Source organism: Cinclus cinclus, chromosome 3 (genome assembly GCF_963662255.1).
Source record: "Cinclus cinclus chromosome 3, bCinCin1.1, whole genome shotgun sequence".
Lineage (NCBI taxonomy): Eukaryota > Metazoa > Chordata > Aves > Passeriformes > Cinclidae > Cinclus > Cinclus cinclus.
The window spans coordinates 55838640-55864810 of record NC_085048.1 but is presented as its reverse complement, the minus strand read 5'-3'; the positions used below and the strand labels follow the sequence as shown (position 1 = coordinate 55864810).

At 35.1% G+C, this 26171-nt stretch overlaps 1 protein-coding gene across 1 annotated transcript in view; it reads left to right on the top strand.

The window, feature by feature from the left end:
* Nucleotides 1-26171, top strand: part of AHI1 (Abelson helper integration site 1) — an 88106-nt gene that overhangs the window by 53391 nt on the left and 8544 nt on the right. Inside the window, exons 20-23 of the mRNA XM_062488978.1 lie at nt 10866-10924; nt 16307-16372; nt 18664-18826; nt 20247-20347. Of these exons, the coding sequence (XP_062344962.1) occupies nt 10866-10924; nt 16307-16372; nt 18664-18826; nt 20247-20347 (389 nt within the window). The remainder of the gene's footprint in view (nt 1-10865; nt 10925-16306; nt 16373-18663; nt 18827-20246; nt 20348-26171) is intronic.

Genomic DNA, 26171 nt, shown 5'->3' with positions numbered 1-26171 from the left:
ATAATATTTGACACTGTGTGTCATCTAAAGATTGATTCCAGCACACTGCATCCCCATATGATTCTAGATATTGCATCCCCTTGTCCTATCCTGTCAATCTCTACTCCAGCTGTCTATCCATAGATGGCTTCTGGTGCCTCATTGATTGGGTTTTTTTACAGATTAGCTGAAGGGTGTTGCAGTGGCATATCTTGATACAGGTCTTTCTGGAATCCTTTCAGAGCCTGACTGGTCAAAGGATTCAGACTGCTGCAGCTAATATGCCACATAATAAAATACAGGAAATTGGAGCTTCTTTCAAAATACTCATCTTTTGGTGTGACAAATTGCCTAGTAGCAATTTGAAATGTCATGAGTATTCATTCACCAAACTTCTGGATGTCACTATGCACCTGCAGAGCATAGTAAGATTCACTTTGTGAGGTGTTGTATTTTCAGGTGAAGACCTTGACCTTGAATAGGTTTCATTTTCCTACTCCTTGCATCATTGAGTTTTCCTTAATGGATAATCACATTTAAGCAGAGTTCACCTCTGTAGTAAAAAAGGATGATCCTGTCCTTAAAGTGGGGTTTTTTTGTGACTGTCTCACTACATAGGAGGTATCCATGAGGTGTGTCACCTCTTCTATTTGTTCAGGAGAATGTTGTAACAGACTTATGCATGTTGCTAGTGGAAGAACTTATGTTGTGAGCCAGGCCCTAGCTAAAACCAAGCTGGTGTTTCTTTCTATAAGGACTCCAAGCATGTTTGTGGAATTTTTCATTTTTGAAATAATTTAAAGCATAAGTTTTGCATATATATATTGATTAATTAGTGGCAACTTTTCACCTTTTGTGTCCATCAGTTCAATCTAATGTAAAGTGTGTTCTGCTGAATTATATTTGCTTCAGGTTTGGCTGTTTCTACATAAAAAACAGCAACAAGAGGAAAAGAAATGTAATTGTTTTACTGTTATTTGCAAGATTTGGAGTGTAGTGCCCACCTAATGCACACCACTAATATACTACATCCTGTGTACCTTGATAAAAGTACTTTATTGGAAATTTGTTTTCCTTCTGGTACAGAACGTAAAGAAGACTTTCATCTTTGTTTGCTGCTCACACATGTAAAGGATCTTCAGCAGTTGAAACAGTGGTTTCAATTAAGACTCTTCCTGCAAATCAGCTTTTCTTACCAAAACAATTTTCAGAGTAAGTTCCAGGAATCACTCAAAGAGAACAAGGTGTGTCCAGGGTTGTCTGTATCACCAGTTCTTGAGTTAATAATTGGCACGTAAGCATGTGCAAAACCCATCTAGGAAGGTTTACTGAATAAGGCTATTAAAACATATGGTTTGAGACTTCCAAACTTCAGAGTGTTACTAGAAAATTTTTTGTGGCGTTCAGTTGTTTGGCGCTTTTGAAGAAGTAAATGTTTGTAGCAATTGGCAATTAAGTCAGTTTAAAAAAAAAAAAAATCTCGTATAGTTCATAATGCATAGAAATGGGTGGTTCCTTTTAGAAAAGGCTATGGAGAAGAATTTCCTGTCTTTGAGTATTCAGACTTTAATCGACTTCCTCTTACTCATGATTATGAAAACTTAGCACTTGCTGCTTTTGTCTGGGATTTGGTTGATTTGACATGCTGTATGAGCATAGTCAGTAGTGATTTTAGCTGCAACTGGTAGTCAAACCAGAGAGGACGAATCATATAATTAGGCTTACATGTTAAAGTAGTTTTTAACAGTTTGACACTACCTACGTGATGATGTGAAAAAAAGCTAGTATGGTATTGTATTAAGTACTTAAAATGTACTGCATGATACTTTAAAAAATATTTAGTCAAATGGTATTTCTTCATTCAGTACTTAATTTTCATTATTAGTTTTGTTTGCATCTTCTGATTTACAGTGCAAATAGTCTTGCTTGCAAAATTCCTATAAAAACAAGATACTAATTCATGGATAGGACTGTTACTTCTATTTTCTAGCTTTCTTCTGAGATAGTGAAAATTCTTACTGTGTTCTAAGCCCAGTTGTAGCATTTTGTGTTCCTGATTGAACCTTGGAGAGAATTCCGTTCCCTCCAGGATAATCCAGAGTTTTAGAAATGTGGTCTTAGCCTAAAGCTGGGCACAGCCACTCCTTGTGAATCTGCCTGTCTTGATTTGCCTTCTTTTACCTCTCCTCAGATCAGGTACCACTGTTGTGAATTAAAGGGAATATTGCCTCCTAATTATGTTCATTGGAAACATTTTCCATGCTTATTTATTTTGTATATCCCCCACCTAAGACCCAAACGTTCTAAAAATCCACTGCTATATAAGCAGTAACAGATTGCTGTTGCATTCTAAAAAGCTTTGCAGACCTTGTAGGTAAAGGAATCTGAAAAATCAATATCATTGAAATCTGTGCCTAGCTGGATCTCCAATGTGCTGCTTTAATGTTGCATATAACATTTCAGTGTCTTTTCCTCTGTAACAGATGATACCAGTATTAGTCTCAAGTGCCATTTCATATGTTATTTATGAGGTAGTATATTCAGGTTTTTGTACCAAAGTGGATGCAGGCCATTTTTTTATTTTCCTGTACGACTGGATACTAATTAGAAAGGGCATGTTCTAATCACTGATATGTTGAAAAACTCTCTCTAAAAGTAGTTTGTTCATAAATTTTCTGAAAACTCAAAAAGTGTGCATGTGGGAAAACTCTCATGGAGAAGTTCGGTTTCACCACATGCATATTTCCATGAAATACCTGACCAATCTAATTTCTGAACTACAAAATGGAAAGTAACATGGAAATGTATTTAAAAGACATGATCTTCTATTTCTGAATATAGAAGTATGTTTGCCATGAACTTTTTTCCTTACTGTTTTGATTTGAGACCAAATTAAAAATCTTATATAATGGTTTTTTGATATAGTGTCTGCCAATGGTCCTGCATTTTTCAGGTTTGATAGTGCATGAATTGTTTGGCTATTTAATGTAATTTTCTGGTAATGCCTTGTCAAAATTAATTTTCAGTACTGGCTGAAAGTGCTAATGTCATAGAGAAAGTCGTGGCTATTCTGGTCATGATAAAGACCTGAAATATCAAGCTGACTTATTTTTTCCAGCATATTGCACCTGGTGCTGGTGATACTATTTTACCTTGAATGTAAGTGTTAGGAAAAAGCTACATAAGTTCTTCAAGCAGTTACATGATTTGAAATTTTTTTTCAGATTCTTTTTCCAGTCAAGTTGTAATTTGACATTGTGGGGCTTACTGGGTAATACAGAAATTCAGTAGTTTATGCAGTAACTGGCTGTTTTTACATAGCTGTCAAGACTTTGCATTGCAAAGATGTGTAAATGGCTGATTGGAAAGATATTTGTGGTATTCTGAGTACATTTTCTTACAGCTTTCCACTTGTATAATGGTAAGCTAATTTGATTTAAGTAACTGTGAGTAACTAGCTATTGCTGAATTCCTGTTGAGGGAAGACCATGTGAAAAAACTTACTTTGTTTTTCTTCCTTGCATAATTTTCATTTTTTGTCTTTTATCTGTAGTTAAGTATGATTTTTAAAGACACAAGTAGAGTCATGAGGTTATAAGATGTGTGAAAATGAGAGTTGCAGATAGAGTTAAATTCTATTTAACTGTATTACATAGGAATTAACTGTATTAATAAATAAAATTTAACTGTGCTACACATTTTTAGAATATAGATATTAGTAAATCCTGCTTAAGAGCTCTATTTCCTCTGATTCAGGGAGGGTAAGTTAAAGTAGAAGCAAAAACATTACTAAACCCAAAAGTGAAGGTTGCTACTTCAGTGTTGGGCGTCTACAACTCCAAGTTTTATGTTTCATGAAATATTTTCTGATAGGAACATCACAAACTACATGTAATAGAATACAAAATAAGTTTCTTTTCTATTCTATTTTATTTTAGTTTGGTTGCTTTTAAATAGTCCGGATGAGCTTAGCAAAACTAATAATTACTTTCTCAGGATATCTGCAGCACTAGAAGAAAAAGAATTCTTATTAATACAAAGAATGCGTCATAGTCTGCATTTTCCTTACATCTTTATCTGCTATCTAAAACTTGTAAATAATGCTGCCAATCTGATTTCAGAAAGCTGATGTTATCTGTGCAGGCTTATTGATGTTTGCTGTAGAATCACTTTCTGTTCTCCAGGTTGTCGAAAGAAACAACTGGATACTATAACCTCTGCTCATTTTCAGTGATATCTACTGCCATTGTGATGTAATGTTAGAAGTTGTCGTAAATTAGCACGTTCCTGATTAGCAAGAACTCAATAAATGTTCTTTACTTCAAAAGAATGCTTGGGACACGTGCTACTACTTGCATTGTTTATATATGGTACTGTAGAAACTTAACATTTGCAAGAAAAATGTGAGATGATGGTTTGATAAGATTACTCAGAAATAATTAGGTGGGTGTGTAGGCTGCTAAATGTATTTGATTTTAATCTCTAATTAAAAAGTTGGATTTTTAAATTGTTTTTGTGATGCAATAGTTTTTACTTCATTATGCTTTTTGTAAATAGAGGCCAAACTCTGCCTTTCACGTAGTGCCTAAGTACAGAATAAATGTTTTCAAATGAAACCCAAAGCCAGTGACAGACAGACTATCTCTATAGTCCCCCTCATGGAGGATTATTCTCAGAGCAAACACATGTATGTGCCTTTGTATACCTTGAACCAGGAATGAAAATGATGGCTAACCTTGAATGAATATCTCTATGCATTCTTTTGGCTGATGGGAGATATAATTATGTTGTGGGATCTGGCACTGCCAGAAGCATAGTATTTTCATGTTAGTGCTGTCTGATTCTGAGGTCTCTTGTATGAGGAGGATTGGAATTGGTTGATGTTACAGCAAAGGTATCTCTCTGTGGATCTACAGGTGTGAATTTAAGCCTTGCTCTGTTCCACTGCTCCAGTGTTCACTTAACTATGCTGCAAGAACAAGCTACCTGGTCACTTGAGCTGTGGAGTCAGAAAACCAGATGCATTAGCTAGAGATAACTGCATCAGTCCTTGGATAAGGTAATTACTGTGTTAAAACACACTAGAGCAGTTTTTCTCTCACTTCAGGAAAACTGTGATTTGTTCATGGTTTGGGAACCCAGGGTTCTCCTATAGTAGCTGCAGCTGGGGCATCCACTGGGAAATCGCATGCTGTGTTAAAGGAGCTGTAGCATGGTGTATGGAACTGCATGGTCCTGAATTGTGTAACTCCCTAGAGTTTTTTCTCTAGATAACTCTTTTTCATATCAGTGTTTAATAAACAATTGGTTGAAAAGGTAAACATTACTTAATTTTTCATTGAAGGCTTATCCTTCTGTACAGACTTTTCTATATAGTATAGTATTTTGAATGGTGAACAAAGTCTGATCTATTGGCCTAATTTCCCAAAATTATTGTGTTAGCTTACAAGTTTTCATTATATTAATAGGTATGGGGAAGGGAAACAAAAATAAGTTATGCTTTTCCACCTATCAGCACATCTGTTTTAGCTGAATTCGGAGAGGGTAAGGTGGTGGTGTGGATTTGGGTTTTTTCATGCCTGCCATCTAGATCAATCTCCACTAACTTGGAGGTGTGATGTCAGGCAGCAGTAGAGCTGCCAGAGCTTTTTTTTCTCTCTCTCATTTTATTGAAGTGTATATAGCATGTAAATAGCTCTCATATCCAATGGACAAAATTAATTAACAGATATTTCTCTGTATAACTTACAAAAAGTGAAAGAGTAAACAGAGAGAGATTCTATTTGTCCTATAGATTTTGGGTTTTGGTTTTAAGTGGATAGATTTAAGATAGTGAATTGGAACCCGACCCTGAGCAGCCCATTCCAGTGCTTAACAACCCCTTCCATGAAGAAATTCTTCTTGATGTCTAACCTGAACCTCCCCTAATGCAGTTTGAGACCATTTCTTCTTGTCCTGTCACTATGATACAGATTAAACTTCAGTAAAACAGTTTTCAGTACACTTTTGTCCTATCCATTCTCCTGTTCAGTCTGGGATATCTTCAGAGTCATAGGTGCTAGACTAAGTTATGTAGAATAGTGGAAGTGGAAGTTGGTTTCCATTTAAAGTAATGGATATTAGTAAAACATCTGTTTTACTGGTAAAACAAAAAGATATACTTGTGTCAAGTAGGTGCATCCACTCCTTTCATTTGTATGAACTGCATGTGAAATTGTTTGTGGTGGGTTTTAAATGTATCTGTGATCCTATGTTTAAATAAAGGAAAACAGGTTCTTACCCAATATATAAACAATTCTTTTATATAATGAATTCTGTTTGATCTATTAGAGCATAATTGGTTTGAGGATAAAATCTTTGAGGGAAGATTAATATATATTTAGATCATTACAAAATTATCTTCATTCCCTTACGTTATGCATAGTTTGAAAAATGAAATTGAAGAAATAACTGAAAGCTTTTACTTTAAGAAACTCAAAACTTTCTTTTGAAACCTTTGGAACTTAAAGTAGAGATTATATCACAAAGGTCATACTTCTGGTCATACACTAGGTGACTGTGCTGAAAACATTATTCTCTTTACTGGAAACAATATTAAAGCCACAGAAGATGAGTAGGAAGAGGAATGAAGTGATTTACACATATTCATCTCATATCTGACTTGACTTTTTTGCAGTGTTTGTTATTTAATTGGGTGTATTTTAACTACACTGTGTTGCAAGAGACCATGATATAATTCATATGAATGTCTGCAATAAGAAATATCATTTCCTAGAGGCATGGCTTATTTTCATGTCTTCCAGGATATTCTGTGGGTTTTGAGACATTAGCAATTAATATAAACCTAAAGTAAAACTGTTAAAAACAGAATAATGTGTAACTAGAATAGGTAAGATTTTTTTTTCTCTCTCTACATGCTTTAAAGGTGTCTGTCCCAGAAATGTCTGGATATTAACATATTTCACTTTTCTTAGATACATATTTGTCCTTTGCTCTGTGATTTTCTGAGAATTTTCCAGGATGAACTTTTGGATGATTCCATTAGCTGTAGATTATATGTGATTGGAATCTTTAGGGGTTTATTATGCTCAAATGCCTATAGTAATTAACAAATTATTTTATCAAGAACATTTCAGAAAGTGAGAAAAAGCCTTCTTTGAAAAGTTCATTAAAACAGGAGTTCTTCTGTAATGAATGGTCTTAGCCTTTTTTTAAAAGACCATCTTTTCACAAAAATATTTCACAGTGAGTGGTTATAGACAGTCCAGTAGGATATTGGTGGAATTGTGACTGCCTTGAAAGACTTCTTTCCCTATTCTGCCTCTTATGCCATTAGTTTAAAACAAAATCACTAAAGATGCTGTTATTTAAAAGACAGCGTTCTTAATTATTGCAAGTACTGTTCTGGGGCACTGTTGCTGCTATCATATAAATTTCTATATAAGTCAACTCTATTTGTTATTGAACTCATCTTCTTTGTGTATTTCAGTCCAACCACTTAGAGTTTGATCACCACGCACTGGCGTGTTTGTCTAGAGCAGAGGGTACTGAAAGCATGCAATAAAACTGGGGACTTGGTATTGCAGACTCATTTTGGACAGGACGACTTCTTGGCTTCTGCCTTCTTTCCTCTTAGGTTGCAGTTACACTGGCAAAGAATAAATTGCCAGAAGTGACCGGAGGGGAACTGAGGATACCCTTTCAGTTCACTGTTCACATTGTATAGGAAACGACTAAACTTTCAGACTTCTCTCAAGGCAGATACACTGTTTTTCAAACCACTTCCTTGATAGGCTCACAACATAATTGTAACAATAGGATTACCTTACCCTAAAGAAAAGCTGTCCTGCTGTTAAATTGTGTCAATATGAAAATTCTGATCATTTGAAGTAAAGGATTAGCATTTATCGTTTTGGATTGCCTGGTGTGCAGCTAGACATTAGCAGTAAGTTCTCCTAGAAGTACTATGTTCTTCTCATGTAAAATTCCATATAAAGGAAACCACTGTAGAATCAATGCAGAGTAATAGGAAATGCAGTAATTCAAATGCTGATGGTTTTATAGGGGAGATTAGCTTCTCAAGATGTAGATAATTTTGAAGGTGAAGACAGCAGATAAGAAAGAAGATTGTTGGAAAATACAAATAAAACATCTGCATTAATAAAAATGCTTCCCCATTAGTAATTCTGAAGCATCCTTAAGATAGGACAATCTAGATTACCCTGGGTGTTGGGGGTATTTTGGGTTTGGGGGTATTTTGGGTTTGACCTTACAAGGGATTTAATGACCTTTCTATAAACTCAGACTAAGCAAGAACCCCAGCCAGTCACGGTGTCCTGTAAACTTAATTTTTAGATCAAGTGGAAATGTCCTTCTGGAATCCAGACCCCAGTTTCAGTATAGTAGTTGAAAAGCGTGTACGGCGTGAGTGAGAGAGAACCAAAGCAAACGCTGCTGAGGCTGTTAGTCACACCTGCTTGATGTCATTTACATGCTTCATCAAGCATGGAACCATATAAAGCCCATAGCTGTGGAACATTGCTTTAAAATTCTACTGCTTCATTTGGGGAAGAAAGGAAGGATATTCCCTTTCTTGCTAAGTGGAGCTTGTTTTGTGAATGAGGAAGATTTGAACAGGGGTTTTTTTTGTTGGTTTGGGTTTGTTTTGTTTGCTTGGCATTTTTTGATAGGACCGTTTTGAATGTAGGGGGCTACTAGAGGAATGCTTGATCATTAAAAACAAGTAACAGATAACACTAAAGTCTACTTTGGGGTAACCAATAGGCATGATCATAGAGTATTCGTGCCCAGGTGTTCTGTGGTCTGTTTACATCTCAAGCAAAGTAATAAGAATTTTCTATTTGTTTTGTCTCTAGTCATGGAAAACACTGTACCAGTGCCAGTTGCTAGAATTCCATACAGCACTCCTTATATCTTTGAGTTACACATCGGTCTCTGTCCCACGCTTGCAGCATAGCAGGTCTGTGCTGCCCTTTATTGGGGCTTAACTGGAATATTGGTCTAACCATACAGTTTTCACCTGATAAACAGCTGAATATCGGCTGCACAGGAGTACTGACATGCATGAACATACCATCCAGGACCACTTGGAAGTAATGAGTGTTTTCCTTAAAAAAAATTTGGAGGTCAGTGGTGTTTCTGATAAAAATGCAGATCAATATTGGTTTTAATTGGAACTTGAATGTTTTTCCAGACAAACAATTGTTTTTTATCAAATATTTTATATATCTTTTATCTTAGTATGGATTTGTGTGAGTTTGCACAACACTCCCATGTTCATATTGGCTGGCTAAAAAAAAAATTATCACACAGACATTTTAGTGGTTTTCAGTTTGGTTTTTATTCAGACTTGATACAACATGTGTATGTGACAGTATATCCCTATGTCATATCATCTCTGTAGCATCTGGTTTTCTTTGTGAGTGTGTACATAACAATATTAGTAGGAGTAATATCCCCACTGACTTTTGGTTAGAGCTGAACAAATGTTTTAGCAAATAGCTTATTTGAAAAAAGTTTGCCTTCAGGACTACTGTCTTTAAGTATGGGTTGAATTCAGAAAATGGTTTACATTCTCATCTCTTTCTTCTTCTTAAAAGAGATAGGGAAAAGTAATAAAAGCAAAGTAAGCATTTCAAAATAAAGTATTTCAGAATTTATACAAGATTTTTGAAATTATTAAGATCAAAATGTTTTTAATTCATACATGAAGCTGAATAATCCATTATTGCATGTCTTTAGGATTTCTCACAAGTAGATTAGTCACATGCAGATTTTCAGGAGCATGGTTTAACTACAGTTATTTGAGAGTGCATCTTTTATTCTAGTTAGAAATATCTAAATATCTTAATGATTAAACATTTGTGAGTAAATCTCCTGTGAAAGTCAAAACCACTGGTCTTTAGAAAGTATACTGTAGGTGGAGTTGTGCAAGTTTCCTTGTGGAGCTCTGCCAGTAGATGGGAATCTGAATCTGAAAAGTCCTCTTTATTCAGATACTGGACTCCTCAAAAGCAGGTTTTTGGTGTGGCAAATGAAAATGAGTTTTCAGAACTTATTTTTCTTTAAAAACAAAACTTGTTTCAAAGCTGGTGTCTCACTGAGAAAATCCAGTGAGCTTAACTCTGTGTTGCCTGGCATTTCTGTACTTGAGAAACTGTTCTCCAGTGAAGCGGTAGCATTTTTCACTGTCATGTTCAACGATTTTCAGATTTTTTTTGTATCTTTTCTTTTTAAGATGTTTTCTTAAGTATACAGCTGAGGAGACCAATAAAAGATAAATCCATAGATGATGAAAGGATTTTCCTGAGCTTAGTAGTTAACATAATAGTATGAAAAGAAAAGAATTTACAAGTACTTGTTCAAGTGTGCTATGTAGAGAGTGAATAAAATAAACAGCAAGATGTGTTGTGATAGGAACTCAGATGATCAAAGGGACTACTGAATAGGAATAGTTATTCTTTCAGATAAAATAAGGAAGTAATTCCTTTGTGAGTTTTTGTGATCATTTCTGTTGGAAAACTTTGTATGCATTACTTGGAAATTCAATGAAGAGAAAAGCAATACAGCCTAGATAATAGTGTCAGCTTTGAGCACGAAATGGCATGTGGACATAGCTTGAGCTACTTCTCCAAATCATTTGAATGGAAATATTGGATTAGTTAACCTTGTGTCAGGTCTGTTAGTTAAATAAACCCTCCAACTGTTCCTGACTGAAGGATGCATAGTTGTGACTGAAAGATGCTGCTGCTTTTCATTAGAATTTTGTCAAACATACCCTGCTAACATAATGATTTTAAAATAAAATGGTTTATTCGATGGAAAAGGATAACAAGCAGAAAATTCACAGCCTTTTCTTTTCACAGGGTGCTTCAGCCCAGTAGGAAATCCTCTTAGTCGAACACTATTGGGTAGACTACAGAAGGTAAGGAATTCTCTCTTTGCATTTTTTTTAAATTGCTGTTTAACTATAAAATGTCATTATTCACAAGTGAGAGGTGTTTTTTTTTTTTTTTATCCTGTCTTTATTCAAAAAAGAGGTATCTTCAAACCAATTGTCTACATGGCCAAATTTTGCTTATGCTGTGGCCAGCTGGTAGTGAGATCAGATATCTGCAAATCGAAAGCTTTATATTTTTTCATTATTTCATTTTTGTTGTTTAGAAATAAATAAAATAAAATCACACTCCCATGTTTTTTGTTTTTACTAAGAAAACAGGTGTTGATGAGTAGCTGAGAGAAAACCTAAGACAATAATTTGGAATGAAATTCTTATTGGAGCACTATGTTTTCATTGTTTACTCATGCTTCATCTTTCTGAGATAAATTAAATCTATCCTCTGTTTATTTAATTGCTTATATATTAAATATTGATTGTAAGCTTCTCCTAGTTATATTTGTTCTTTTCTTTATTTCTGGTTTCCTGATCACCTTAATAAAATGCAGCAGAATGTGTAAATGACATTAATTGCAACTATACATTTGATGAACACGTGTTAAACACAAAATGTATGGAGAAACCAGTGAAGAAAGAACAAGTGGTGCTTCTGAATACTGAATGCATTATTGTCTCCATGAAGCTGGGCCTGTTGTACTGGAGATGTTAATCCTCCTGTTCCCGTGGACAAAATTCCATGGTTTAATATTCCATTGTAATTTCACTAATTTTAATTCTTGAGAGAAGTGTTAGAAATGGACATAAATTAACTTGGGTCACTTATATCTGTTTTATGGTTTGGGGTTTTGTTTGGATTGCTTTAGGATTTTTTGACATACCTTTTTTAACAGATTCTGTTAAGACAGTTGTGGAAATCTTGTAAGATACATAAGATTCACCAAGAAATTTTGAAAGCATGGCTTTATGTTGGTGTTGTGTTAGTTGCTAAATGATTCCTGTGTTCATGTTTTCAAATTTTTAGCCATCAATATGTAATTTTTTAGAGAAGAATATTTATTGTTCAACCAGTTACTGTAGTGTCCTCCACCACAGCAAGCTTGGTAACCATTTGCAGGACCAAATGTTTTGTGAAATGCTAGGTATCAGCTACTTTAAAATATTTTTTTCTGAGAGGGCTAAATTAGGGTTTTGCATATATTTTTTACTTATTCAATTATAAACACATTAGTATATAGAAGTGCAGGTTAACTGAGTAATTAATATCAAAAACTAGCATTTTTAGAAATATAAATATAGTTGAAGAGATTTTTAATAATTTCAGGAGCTGCTTTTACATTAATCTTTTTCCCTTTTTGTATTTTTTTTTATCTTTATCCTTGTAGGTTTTACTGCAGCAGCTGTGTTTGCATTTCTGATTTCTGCTTGTACATTGCAGGTTTCAATAAAGTGCAGCCTGGTGCAGTTTTGGTCCTTTCTTCCTCTAGGCAAATTATAGATTCCCATGCTTATTAAATATTGAAGGACTGTAATCAAATCAGGGTTGTAGTCATCTGAAGCCTAAGGAAGTAACTTTACAGTGTCTACAGACAGATTAATTATGAGTGAAGAAGAGTTTATCATTCTTACCAACTGATACTTTTAATATAATTTAATTTAGCTATTAATACTAGTATTTATATTTCTGTTTCCCATAGACTAAATTTGTAGTTAGTTGTCCTGAGCTAGGACCAGAGAACAAGAGCAAAACACAAAGGTGCTAGGAGTATCCAGCTGTTTTCTTCTAAGTCTCATCATACATAGCATTTATTTTAAAACTTCACTTACTGAAGTAAAGAGATTGCATAGCATTCTTAGGGGAGGAGACAATTAAGTAAATCTTTAACCTTTAGGATCTTTAGGAGAAAGAAATACAGTGGAGCAACAGTAAAATCTCAGATTTATTCTGTAGAACATTTGAATATTTTGCATATTAACTTTTAAGTCAACCAAGGATTTTCAGTCAGGCCCTATTTCTTATTCTTTCTCCTTAAAAAAAAAAATGAATCAAGAAACAACCAAAACAGAAAAAACAGCAACAAAAGAAATTCACGAAAGGTAACAGCCTCAGAATGTTGGCTATTTCACACTGAGGCACAGATTCACTGGGCAAACAAGAGAAGCTGTAACATACATTCTTTGTGTATTTTCTGGAGTGTTAGCCTAAGTAATAATCTCAGTTTCTCTTACACTGTGTCAGAGAGCAGGTATGGGGGGGGTGGATGGAAGCAGTGCTACAGTGAAGCATCCAGGAAATAGATGTTTGTCCTTCTTCACATCCCTGAGTCTGTCACTGATGGGAAAAGGGTGGCTTTGGCCCTGTGCATACACGCTGGGGTTCACCCTGGTATGTGTAGGGTTTGACTAAAATTAATCTCAGAAAAGCTTATTTTCCTGGTGTTGTTATTAAGGGTTAATGCCTAATTAGAAGTGGCTTAATCTGTATGTTTATTATGTTGCAATGAAGAATATATTTGAATATAAGGAAGAAGCATATGAAACTATATGAATCATTAAACTGTAATTTTTTTCCTTTAAATTTTGATATTGTGGTAATTGAAGTATATTGGTTCAGTAGTAAAAAATGAAATGCCAAGATTTTTGCAGAAAAGGAAGCAGTAAGGTATCGGTTGTTCTTTCTCAGTGCTCCTTTTCCTAAGGGAATCAGTGTTATCTATTGCCCAAATCCTGTCGGGTAGTCTATATTATACAAACATGAATACATATACTATATTACACATCTGCATCAAAAACCCAAAACTTCCATTTGAGCAATCACTGAAACTGACCCATTAAAAGGAAGCCATAAACATTTTAATTAGGACTATTATTAGGAATCAAAATTTGATACAAGAATGTATCAGGTTATTCTCACATGTTCTCTTTTGTATCAGCATCTTGAAACATTTTTGTTTGGTTTTGAGTTAGAAATGTCGAGGGTATTTAAGTGGGTTAGTCATGGATAGCCAGTGTGATACTCCATGGCTTAGAACTCTGCATCAACTGATGGATTTGTTTATCTTCCTCTGAGGATGTTCCTTAATGCTGAAAGCTGCTAATAGCTTTGTTCAGCCACAATCAGTGTGTCATGGCACACTTTTTCAACAAGCATTTTGTTTTTGTTTCTCACAGTGTGCCTCCCAAAAAGACCAACTTCTCAGAACATTGATATAGCCCCACAGCTGTCCAAGTGCAAAAGAATTAGCTGGTTTCCAACCTGCATGAAAAAAAGAGACATTAATATTGTATTGAGAATGATGTATTCGTACCATTCAGCATGCCTGTTGCTTTTTTGGAATCCTGAAAACATGCCTTAATCTTGTGACACAGCATTTTAAAAATTATGTTTCTAGGGTGAAAGGCCACTAGTTTATGTTGGGTGCTCCTTGTGGTGTAACTGGTACTTGGCACTATTTGAGGAATGGTTCAGCACTGCTTTAGGGATGGCACAGCACACCAGAGACAGCCTTGTGGTCGCGGTGTGTGTGGTAGGCAGCCATGGCACAGCTGCCCTGGACAGCTGGAGGTAGAGGTGAGTGCAGCCGGTGATGTACTCGGAGTACCTCTTTAAGAGGCACCTCTTTGGATTGCTGTTGCCTTAAAAGTTTAAGGCAGTGTCTGAGAACATTCAGCATAGTCTTGGGGTGAATCACAGATGTTAGCTTGTTATTTCCACACAGCTTGCTCTCTTCAAGCTGTTCTTGAGTGTTTGAGAGCCACATAAATACTTTATTAAAAAAAGAGAGACAGACAGATTGAGACACAATAATGGGGCAACATGAGCACCTGAACTAGATACCTAAATAATACTGCTAATAATTCTGATGAATCATTTTTGAGCAACAGGAGGCACTCCCATCCCACAGGCTAAGCACATTGCCTGCACAGTTCTCTTAACCTTGAGAATGGAAAATGAGAATTAGCTGAAACCTGTACAGCAGTGCTGACTACTGATAGGCCAGTGAACAAGCAGTGTACTCTGAACTGCAGCTCCACCAGTCTTTGTTCAAAATTTGTTTATCAAATCAGGCAGTTACGCTTTTTTTTTTTTCCTTCTGTGCATATACATAATTATTCACAACTCTTTAGGTGGTCGGCTTAGATGTTCTGGTAGATGATAAGAACTGAGTGCAACTGTTCACTTTTATGGTGAGTTCATCTGTAGCTGCTGTGTGTAACTACTGTGGCAGTACCAAAACAATTTGGAGACTGGATGGAGTTCAGGATAGCCAGTGACTTCTTTCCCTTATAGGATAAGCCCAGCTAAATTATGAAAACAACACTGAGGGCAAGAATCCCTGTTCTCAAGAATGGCATTTATTTTACTGAGGATTTGCAAGGATTTTCTCTGTAATTTGTAATGATGTTCCTTGGACCACCATAAGAAAAAAATTTAAAACCCCCAAACACTGAAAATAAAAAGAGCAGTACATCTTAAATATATTTTATAAAAGTGGAAAAAGAGAAAGAAGTTCATGCAAAAGGAGTGACTGTAAAATGTGAAAGAGATGAAGTATGCTGAATTAAAATTTTCAATTAAAAATTAAAATTAAATTGTTATAATGCAGTATATCTGTTAGAGGTGGAAATGTTTACTTCACAAAGCACACATTTGACGCTTCTAAAATATTTTAATTGATGTGTTATATTTCTGTTCTGTGTAGTAGTGTGTATCCTTTGATGCACACAAAATCGAGGGGAAATTGGTTTTCCCTTTCTGAAGATAGACCATTGGAAAAAAAATAACACCAGCAAAGGACTTCCAGCTCTTTCTTTTTTTCCCCTAGTTTGTTGTTCCTCTGCTCATTTTCATAATTTTTGTATTCTAAGTCTTCTTTCAGCTTAAGCATTTGATTATTTTACAGAAGTCAAATTTTTTTAAGGTACAGGCTTATCCTGATTATTGCAATATATGCCTACTATTCCTTTGAATTCATTGAAAGTCTGAAGAGCAAGTGGTAAAGATAGAAAAATTAAAATTAAAGTACTGGTTATTAAGACCAACCTAAAATTCTCCATTATATGGAAGTGACACCTTTTGCATACTGGTTCAGAGGTAAAGTTCACTGCAACAACTTCTTAAATATCTGCTATAGTGTTTGCAATGCAAACAAGTTTGGACTGCATAGTCATCAGTCCACTTGTGTCTTTAGCGCAGTGCACATACTTGAAAAATTTGATATCTTTTTCTAAACATCTGCCAACCAATAGCCAATATTACTCAGTGTTGCTTAACATCACTTCTGCTTTTTATTTTTTTGACAAAAGCATTTTGTTGCAGATAATTCTTACTGTCTTGCTGCAGAAATGAAAATATAATCATAGTTTAGCAAAATGCTTCATAATAAAATTTAAAACAACTTATTCTTCTAGAATGATGACAGCCTGGCTGCACTGGGAGTGGGAAGAGGAAACAGTTGTCCACCCGGGCAAGAGACAGTAAGTATTATGTAATTTGTTGCAATATCTTCTGTACCTGTTATACTGTATCTGCTTTTGAAAGCATGCCTTTTTTTTAGCATGATCCTAAGGATATTTTTTTTTTCTACTGTAGATTTTGTAATTCTTACAAAGATGTTCATAACTGTATAACTACAATACTTCTGGGTTTATGTCAGTCTCGAAAAACAGTAAAATTTTGTTGAATATAATTTTTTTTATTTTTTGCTTGGACTTTGACCCAAATAGAACTTGGCAAATCTTTAAATTTCACACCAGAAGAAAGTACGCTATTTTAGGTGTAATTGTGAGCAGTTTGCATTCTTCTTTGGTTCTGAGGTGCATTTCTTATATCCTGTTATGGTCATTTTTCTGATCATATGTTGACAGAGAATATAATGGCAATTTCCACATTTTATTTAAATTGTCAGGCTTGCTAAACCATTTATGTTACAGGACACATTGGTATATTAATTCCTTTTTTTTTTTTTTTGAGCAACAGACAGTGGGACTTGCTTGATTGGTTTGAACTGTTTGTGGCAGCTTCCATGTGTGACTGAATTTTCGTATTTTTTTTCCAAAAAACCACAACATTTTCACCAGAAGTATCTTGCAAAAGACACTGCAAAACAAAGTGGTTGTTGCTCTGCCTTTCATTTTCATGCTGCCAAGTTGTATTCCTGCATTCCCTATTGGGTTTTGGGTTTTTTTACCTTTAGTGTCCTCGTAGTTTTCATGAGATTGTCACTTGACTGAAGTGGGCACTGTTAGAGCACCTCTTACTGGACATGGTCATGGTGCTCATTAGTGTGGTTTAGTTTGGTTCTGTTCTACAGTTCATATTTCTGTACTGCCACCATCACCTGTAATTGCCATTAGCTTTCCTAATGCAAGGAGGAGAGTTATGATAAAACACATTTTCATGGTTTAGCTTCTTTATGTAAATTCAGGACTACTGAATGCATATTTAGGTAAATTTCCTGTCTACTGAAAATTATGTTGATTCTAATTCTTTGGTGCTGACCAGCTCACAAATTGCCACATAAATTTTACTATGGTAGAATCATTTCCATCTTTTCCCATTAATAACTGATTTAATCTGTTTAATTGGTGACATGGAATTATGAAAATACAAGTGACATTGGTTATATTTTTACACACGCAACTCACAGGCGATCTTGCTCAAAGGAGAAATACAAATATAAAAAGCACTGTGGAATTCAGCAGTCTTAAAATTTAAATTCATGCACGAGTAATAAAAATGAAGGGGTTTTTTAAATCTGTATCATCATAACTTTGCTGTCTCCTTCAATCCCATTAACCCTTCCTGTTGCTCCTAATGATTCATGTTTCTGACCTCTATTAACAATTTTGTAGAGGAATATGAGGTGAAGTTTGTAGGTAGGGAAGCAGCATTCTGTGTGTAAAATAGGTCATAATTTTGCTCTTCATTTATGATGAAGTGAGCAATTCCCTTATTCTTTCAGTTAATTTGTTTTCCTTTCACATTTTTCTGTTCAGAGTTCACTAGGACACATTTTTGTTCATGCAGCATAGGAAATACATAAGAAATTGTACTTGGCATTTTCATATTCAGGCTAGAAAGCAGGTTTCTAGTAGTTTATTATATGTAGTATGCATGGTCCTAATGACTGTTAGTACTCTTTTTCATAAAAGTACATCTGCGCTGAATTTCACTGTCAAATATGTTTATTATGTGAAATGGAATATAAATGTATTTTCTGCAGATATTTATAAAATTCTATATCCAAATGCTTATTGCTAAACAAAGCAAATGAAAAATATAAAAGAAAAAAGAAAAGATGGAGTGATCAAAGCAAAACTTTGCAATGTCTTTTTCTATTAAATTTTTCCTTGAATAAAGCTGTCATACTGTGGAAGTATTTATTCAAACACATATGCTTCATGAGCACACAGAGAATGGGATCTGAAGGTGGTGTAACAATTCTGAGAAAGTGACTGTATGAAGTTTTTTTTTCTCTTTTGCTTCACAAGCAAATTGCTTATAAAACTAACAGCTGCTGTTTTGAAGCTAATCTTAGTGAATTGAATGTTCTTAACCATTTCTGCAATCCCACAGTCCTTTATCTTGCCTCTCCTGCTGCTTTCCCACCACCCCTGATCCCATTAGCAAAACTTGAGGCAGCCTCAGCTTTTACCAAAGTGCAGCTTTGGTTTCAGCTGCTTTTCTGCAAGAGGAAGTGAATGTTGCGCTTTTTTCTCTGTGGCATGGTTGTGATAAAGCTGTGGTGTTCTTATCTCTCTTTTAGGTAGTGGCTCTTTATGACTACACAGCGCATCGATCAGATGAGCTAACCATCCATCGCAGTGACATTATCCAAGTGTTATACAAAGATAATGATAACTGGTGGTTTGGCAGCCTAGCAAATGGACAGCAAGGCTATTTTCCAGCTAATTATGTGGCTGGTGAAAGTAAGTTTACTGCTGTCTTCCTGGTATACCGGTGTGGGTTTAACTGATGCTCCAAGATTTTACCGTGCTGTTCTGCTTTATTGTTCTGAAGAGAGGAATTTATGTAGTACACACGTGGCATAATGATGACTTATTGTGGTGCAAAAATTGTATAAAGTTAGCTAACCACTGCACTTGGTTAAACACTTCAGCTTATGGAATAAGTCAGCTTATTACTGACTTAATTATCTGTCTGCTGTATTGATCCTTTGTCTCTTCTAACACAGAGCCACCTAATTCAGGCCCCAGCTTGGCAATGTTTTAGGACACATCAGAGCATTTCGCAAACATCTTGGGGTTTTTTCTTAGGCAATTTCCATTAAATCTAGCTTTTGTACAAACTTAATTTTCCCCCTGCTCTAATGGAGAGTGTTCAGTTCCCAAATATCTGGATTTCAGTGTGAAGTTTTAAAAGAAAGTAATGGTTAAATCTCACATCTTAGCATTGAACTTGCTACCAGGTGCTTTTCATTAAAACAGTTTTGACTAAACTGATACACACAAACCTAGATTAATTTGAACAAATACTATAGGAAGTATCCTGCTTAGTCCACTGCTGTAAAGATGCTCAGTGTGCTGACAGTTGTAAATATTCAACTTGTGGTCGCACGCTATAAGAAATTCATTTGCCTTCCTAAACTATCAAACTATCAGTTATACTGATATTTAGAAATCTTTCAACCCAACATTTCTCAAGATGGTTTCCCTCGTTTTTTAGTTCCTCCCTATGTCTTTAAAGTGAAATCTAGTATTTAAGCCTCTATCCTAAAAAATAGTTGCACATGACACTGTGCAAATATTGATGAGGTAAATTAAAGTTAGATTTACTATGCCCTTCCCTATTGTTCTCTCTCTGTTCATCCTGTGCATTTTGCCCCACCTTTCCTCCTTACAAGATAACCCAGAGAGAAGACTGAGGGAAGAGTCTTCAGTGAGGGCATTAAAAATATGATCTGAAAAACAAACAGTGACAAAAAAAAAACCTAAACAAAATTTTTCAGGCGGTTGTCCAACTGTGAAAAACATCTCTGGTAAATAGTTTTCTGTTGCAGTTGATGATCATCTTATTGAATCAAAAGAAATATGTAAGATACGTTTGTTAAATATCAGCTGCTTCCTAACAGTATGGACTTTGTTCTTAGGTAAATGTTTGAATGCTTTTATACCATAATCAATATATAAATCACATTTAAATCTAAACTTGCTAGTATAAATAAAGGTTTATGGGAGAAATTTTCATAAATTCTCATACGACATTTGTCTTTAAACATTTTTCACCTGTTTTCATTGACATCCTGTTTTTGACTAGATTGTAATGTTATGCTGGTTCACAAATTCTTTCATAGCTCTAATAATGGCAAATTATGGTTCCTCTTTTCAGAAGAATATGAAGAACAACCTTCAGGATTAGTACCAGATTCTACTCCTCTCCTACCAGAAGGACCAACAGAAGCAGAGGAAGGTTCTCTGACACTAGATAAGGTAATAATTTGAGAAGGAAGGACTCTGTAAGTAGTGTTAGGTTGTCTTTTGTGTGCCACATGAACTGTATTAATTTTTGATCTTTTATGTAAAAAATTCTTATGTGTAGGTCTCATTCCAGGCAAGCAGGTATGTTTTCAGCGGAAGCTTAATATTTATCTTGTGTGGAATCAGCTGTTCCATCATGTGGCCATTAAAATACTCTGCTTACTTCCACTGTTGTAATGGGTGGCAAGTTTCCCATTGACTCCAGGTTTGCAGAAGTTATGTGTACGTAAGCATTCTGGTTTCTGTGATTTTTGTTAATCAGAATATATGGTATGTACAGAAGAACAAAGAAACAAGACCCTGTACTTAGCCCAGGAAAAGATAGACATTCGATTTTTATGGACTTGAGGTTTTCTTTCCCTGAATTTTAGAGGGATTGACTAGATTTTAGAGATTCCACTGTATGCAAAGCAGGCCAGTTGACTCTCACTTCTCCAGGGGATTAGAAACTTTGCATGCTTATGTTCCCCTTCTGTGAAATAAGTCTGATGATTGTCTTAAAATGTGGGATATCTTCTAGGGGAAAAAAAAAAGTAATTAAAATTAATTCAACATCTGTTAGAATTTAAGAAATTTTTATTTCAAAATGTTTGTATCCGTAGTAAGTATACTTTCCACAACTGTTCATTTGCTGAAATGGTACTAACACAACTATTTTAAAAGTGTTCAGATTTCTCTCAAATTATTTGACTCTTCCATGTACTTTTCTAAAATTGAATATAGTATTTTTGTCTGATTTGCAAAACTCTAAGCATATTTTGTGTTGCTTAGTTGCAACTACTGGAGATGACTTCTCAGATGATTCCTCTGATCTTTGCTCCATAGTGTATGCAATCATAGAATTATTTAGGCTGGAAAAGATATTGCAGTGTTCAAGGTTAAAACACTCAAGACTATTCTGTTGACCTTTTTTTGTGCAGCTTCTGTTTTTAGTAGGTGAATATAGAGTGGTAGCATTTAATAAATTATTAAGTACAGATTACTCACTTGGCAATCTTGTTGAAGCCAGCTGTCTCTTGAAGCCAACTGCTATGAATTGAATTACTAAGTATTTTGTTCCTAACTATCCTTGGAAAATTGAATTAATCATTACACTGAGTAGTAGTGATTAATCTGAAGTATCCTTTATCTCTTTGTAGCTGAGAAATTCCTAGCCAAACTGTTGTCCAGGAAAGACAAGGGTGCTCTACTTCCAGAGTAGAAGTAGTAGAGGCAGACTTCTGTAGAGGCAGACTTTAGAATAAGTATAGGAAAAACTACATTACTGAAGATTTCTTTAATTTATTTCCTACATGGCTAGAGGCAAGGAGAGTATCCCAGAGGATGTTGTTGTAATCACCCAGTTTTACTCATACCTGGGTTAGAAGAGAGAGAAGTGCTGAGATACCTGCTGTTATTAGACTTGGTCATTGTAATCCACGTATTTTTGTTTTGTTTTAATCTGGTGGGAATCCAGTCAATTTACTGTATCACAATACTTTTCTGTACACAAACTACTGTTACTAACATTTGCAACCCATATTTGTTATTCAGCTTTGTGAGAAGCAACATTTGATTAGTTTTGATTGCTTAGAATTTCTCAAGTGGATGTGGTTGACATATTTTTCTAAGACTTGTTTCTGTATTACTAGTAGTACTTGTTTTAGTAACACTCCATTTCAATTATATTTAGTTAAGCTGCTCTTTACTTGAATTCTGCTTGTACCTTGAGTTAAATTAACTACGTATTTAATAATTTGTTGGAGTTTTATATTAGTCTACATAGTACCTACGGACATAAGAAAGACATAATTAATCAAATGTACAGTAACAGTCCAAAACCAAGCAAATACATTGCTTTTCATCTTGCACAACAGCCAAGGGCAGTACAGACTCATACAGAGTCTAGAGGAAAGTTATAAAACAAGTCCTGGAAAAAATTATATAAGGGGATATACATACGAGATTAAACCAGCAAAGAATGAGCAGTGGAGAGAGAGAGCACAAAGTAGTACATGATGGGAAGTAAATGCACTCTTCTTTCTTTTACTTTTCTTTCCTTCTGCTGTTAAATGAGATCAAGCAGCATTGAGCTGGAATGGAGCACATTTACTATCAATAGAAGGAAATTTTTGTTTATGCCATGTTTAGTTACTGTGGTGAACTCAACTACTACAAGACACTCTTAAATGTGTGTGCTTAGGGATTAATTGCTGTAATAACATGTTTTAGGCTGAGGTAATGGCTGAGGTTTCAGAAGCATCGGAATGACTGGGAAACACGATGTGGAGAATTTTTTTTAATTTCAAGTCACATCACTACTGTATAAACCATCAAGAAGATAGTGAGTTGAACCAAATGATGAATCACATCTCTTTAAGACTTACCATGCCTTGAAGTGTAATAGGTTTAAAAAGGTGCGGAGTTCTGCATGGAAGAAGTAACTTGTTGTTCAGCTGTTTGCCAGAATGTATGAAAGATGTACAGGGCTTTGGCTTTAGGCAATACCAGAGACTCCTGAGACAAAACTGCTAAGATGACCACTGAGGGGGCTCTTCGGTTATGGCAGTTCCTGTCTTGCAGCAGTGACACAGCAACTTTTCTTCCTATTCCTTTCATTTTTTTTCAGTATAAGACCTGATGAAGGGAAATGCCAATTTCCTTTACATGAAAAGTAAGAAAAACTATTATTTTTTAAAACCCTGTGTTTTGTTGGGTTTTGTTGCTTTTTTGGTTTTGTGTGTGTGTTTTTGTTTGGTTTTTTTATTGGTGGTGTTGTTGTTAGTTTTGTTTGGTTTTTTTGTTTTTTTGGGTTTTTTTTGCTTTGGCAGAAAAGTTTCTGTTTTAAAATCCAAATATATTTATTGAGCAATTAGGTTGTTGCTAAAGTTGTTGACACAAGCAGGAAAATATAAATGAATATTTTACTTGTTTGTTTTTTTGGACACAAGCATGTTTTCCCAAATACTTAGTTATGCCTAGGTGTGCTATATCTGTTGTTCTTTCTGGGATTTTTTTTATGATTAGTCATGTTTAAACGTTTAGCACTGTTAAGACTGCAAAACAGTTTCTGTGAAAATCATCTCAGCAATTACTTGTGAGATTTTGCTACTGTTCAAGACTAAATAAGGCACTTAAAATGTTGACTGTGACTGTGGTTTTAATTACAGAGAATACCAGATAGTCTAATTAAGAATAGTTTTTCAACTGCAGATATTACACATGCATATCTAGCTAATTGTCAAGCTTTGTGAGTGAATAAAGTGGAATTATTTACATTAGAAGAGGGTATAATACTTAAGATCCAATATTAATATTTGCAAATAACTTTTAGAAAAGCTTTAGTTCAAAGAACTTACTTTCAAAATACTTTCTACCATCAGTTTTGCATTCATAACATAATAATTTTATGCAAACCTTGTTTTCCTGCCTTATGAGTTACTTAACTCCTGAGCCACAAAATTAGGTCACAATCATCTTTAATTACAACATGCATGTAAACTGCCAATAGAAATTTCATGGAGTCAAATTCTTGCTGCACTGATGAAGAATTCCAAGAAATTGAGATGGATTTATCTTCTGGCTGCTCCAGTTAATGTGGTTTTTTTCAGGTTCCTTAAGATGAAGGTGGAAAGGACAGGAATTCAGATAGGGTTCTATTAGAAACCAGAATGTGGGTTTTGCAAAATTTAGGCCAATCAGAAACATTTCAAAGTAATTTTATTTTTTCCCTGACATTTTCTGCTGGCTGTAAGATCTTGCAAACATGTATTATAATTCAATGGCCTGCCACTGACTACATGAAATACATTTAACTGGATTCTGAATATTAAATATGTAATGCCATGTTACATGAGAATAGTAGGAAGCAGTAATAGACAAAATAATAAATTTGAAACTTCAATTAAAAGTGTAAGAAAGTATTCTTTCTGGTATATTTATCTTTGGAAAATAATGCCAAAATGTAAAATATATATATAAAAAAAAAAAGTGGTTCTTACTGGCAAGAACCACATTATTATTGCACAATTTGAATAATCTACCCAAAGGTCATCAAAACCTGATTCCATGTATATTTAAGCAAAGTTAGGGATTATCACTGTTCACATAAATAATTCATGGTCTCACTCTTCTTCTCCTAGAAGAGGTTGTTTCAGACCTTGTGAATACTTAGCCTGGTGTGTCTGAAACTAACCTGCCAAGCAATTGATGCTTTTCCCTGAGCTTGAGCTGTTTACATATGGTGTGTTTTGGTCTTAAAATTAATTTATTGAATCTAAACATTTTAAGAGCATAGAAAAATTGCTCCATATTTCAAAAATAATAGCTAGAAATTTGTCTATTAGTTTCGTCAAAAACTTTTATTTTATAGTTTGTACTGTTTGTATTTTCTCCATTAATTGTACTTTTCTTCAGTTTACTGAGGAGCACTTCAGAGACTGGTTATCTTTTAGGAAGAGGAGAGGGAAATAGGAAGATGTGATTATGCTAATGAGGGAAACTAATGCTAATGAATTAATACAATGAAACTCTTGCAGTGAATAGAGCTGAAGACTTTTGACACATCAAGAAGTGTGTTCATTTTCAAGGTTCAGAGATATAGCAGATATGAAAAAAAATAATGTATTTTCAATTGAATTAGAATGTATTATAGTGAAGTTCATAATTCTGGGCTTCATTCCTACCTAATATGATTACAGATCTCTCTTTCTGAAAGTACTGACATCTGGGCTGAAAGAAACTATGCTTTTCTAGAATCAATCTGCAAAGCTACTGTGTAGTCTTCAACATAAATCATTAAATAGCATTATAAAATAGATATGTCTTTGCAAATCCTACTTTTGAAGTAGTAATGATTTGATTATTCTTTAAGAAATCATTCATCTGAAGGAAGTGTTACTATGGCACCACCAAAGAGGAATGGGCCTTTTTTCTTAATCCTTACCCAACATTAACGTATTTTAGCTTTTGAGTTGTTTAGTTTCCTATTTCTTTGTACTCTGTTTTTCGTTCAAAATGTGGTTTGTACTGTTTGAGATAGAATCATAGAATGTGGAGGGTTTGGAATGGACTTTAAAGATCATCTGGTCCCAACCCCCTCTGTCATGGGCAGGGACACCTCCCACTAGACCAGGTTGCTCAAGGCTTTATCTGACCTGGCTTTGAACACTGGCAGGGTTGGGGCATCCACAACTTTCTTAGGCAGCCTGTTTCAGTCTTTCTCCACCCTCACAGTAAAAAAATTCCATCCTGATATGTAACCTAAATTTCCCCTCTCTCAATTTGTATCCATTATTCCTTGTCCTGTCATTACAGGCTGTTGTAAGAATGGTACTCCCCAATTCACTGACCCCACTGAGGCTCTCCCAGTCATCACACCACTCTCTTGCTCCCACTTCCTCTCCCCCTTTCCACTGCACAGGTATGTAGTTGAGAGTTGGAGGCACAAAAGGTAAAGATCATGGGTTGTGATAAGAGCAATTTACTGTAAACAGCAATGAGATAAGAAAATGAACAGTAACAGCAGCAATGTTAATAAAAAAGTGTGCAAAAGAGAGAGTGATTCACATCCAAAGATGCTCTCTGTGGAGCCTGCTACAATAAATTAGTACCAGATGGCTTCCCCCCACCAAGTTTCTGACTGGAAGAAACACCTTTCTCCAAGAGAGTCCTTTATTCCCCACCCCTGGCAATGAATGATGTGAGGTCCTATCACATCTGGGTCCTGGCTATGCCCCTCCTGGCTATTGCACAAAATTTAACCCTGCCCTGGCTGAAATCAGTACGCAGAAAAAGA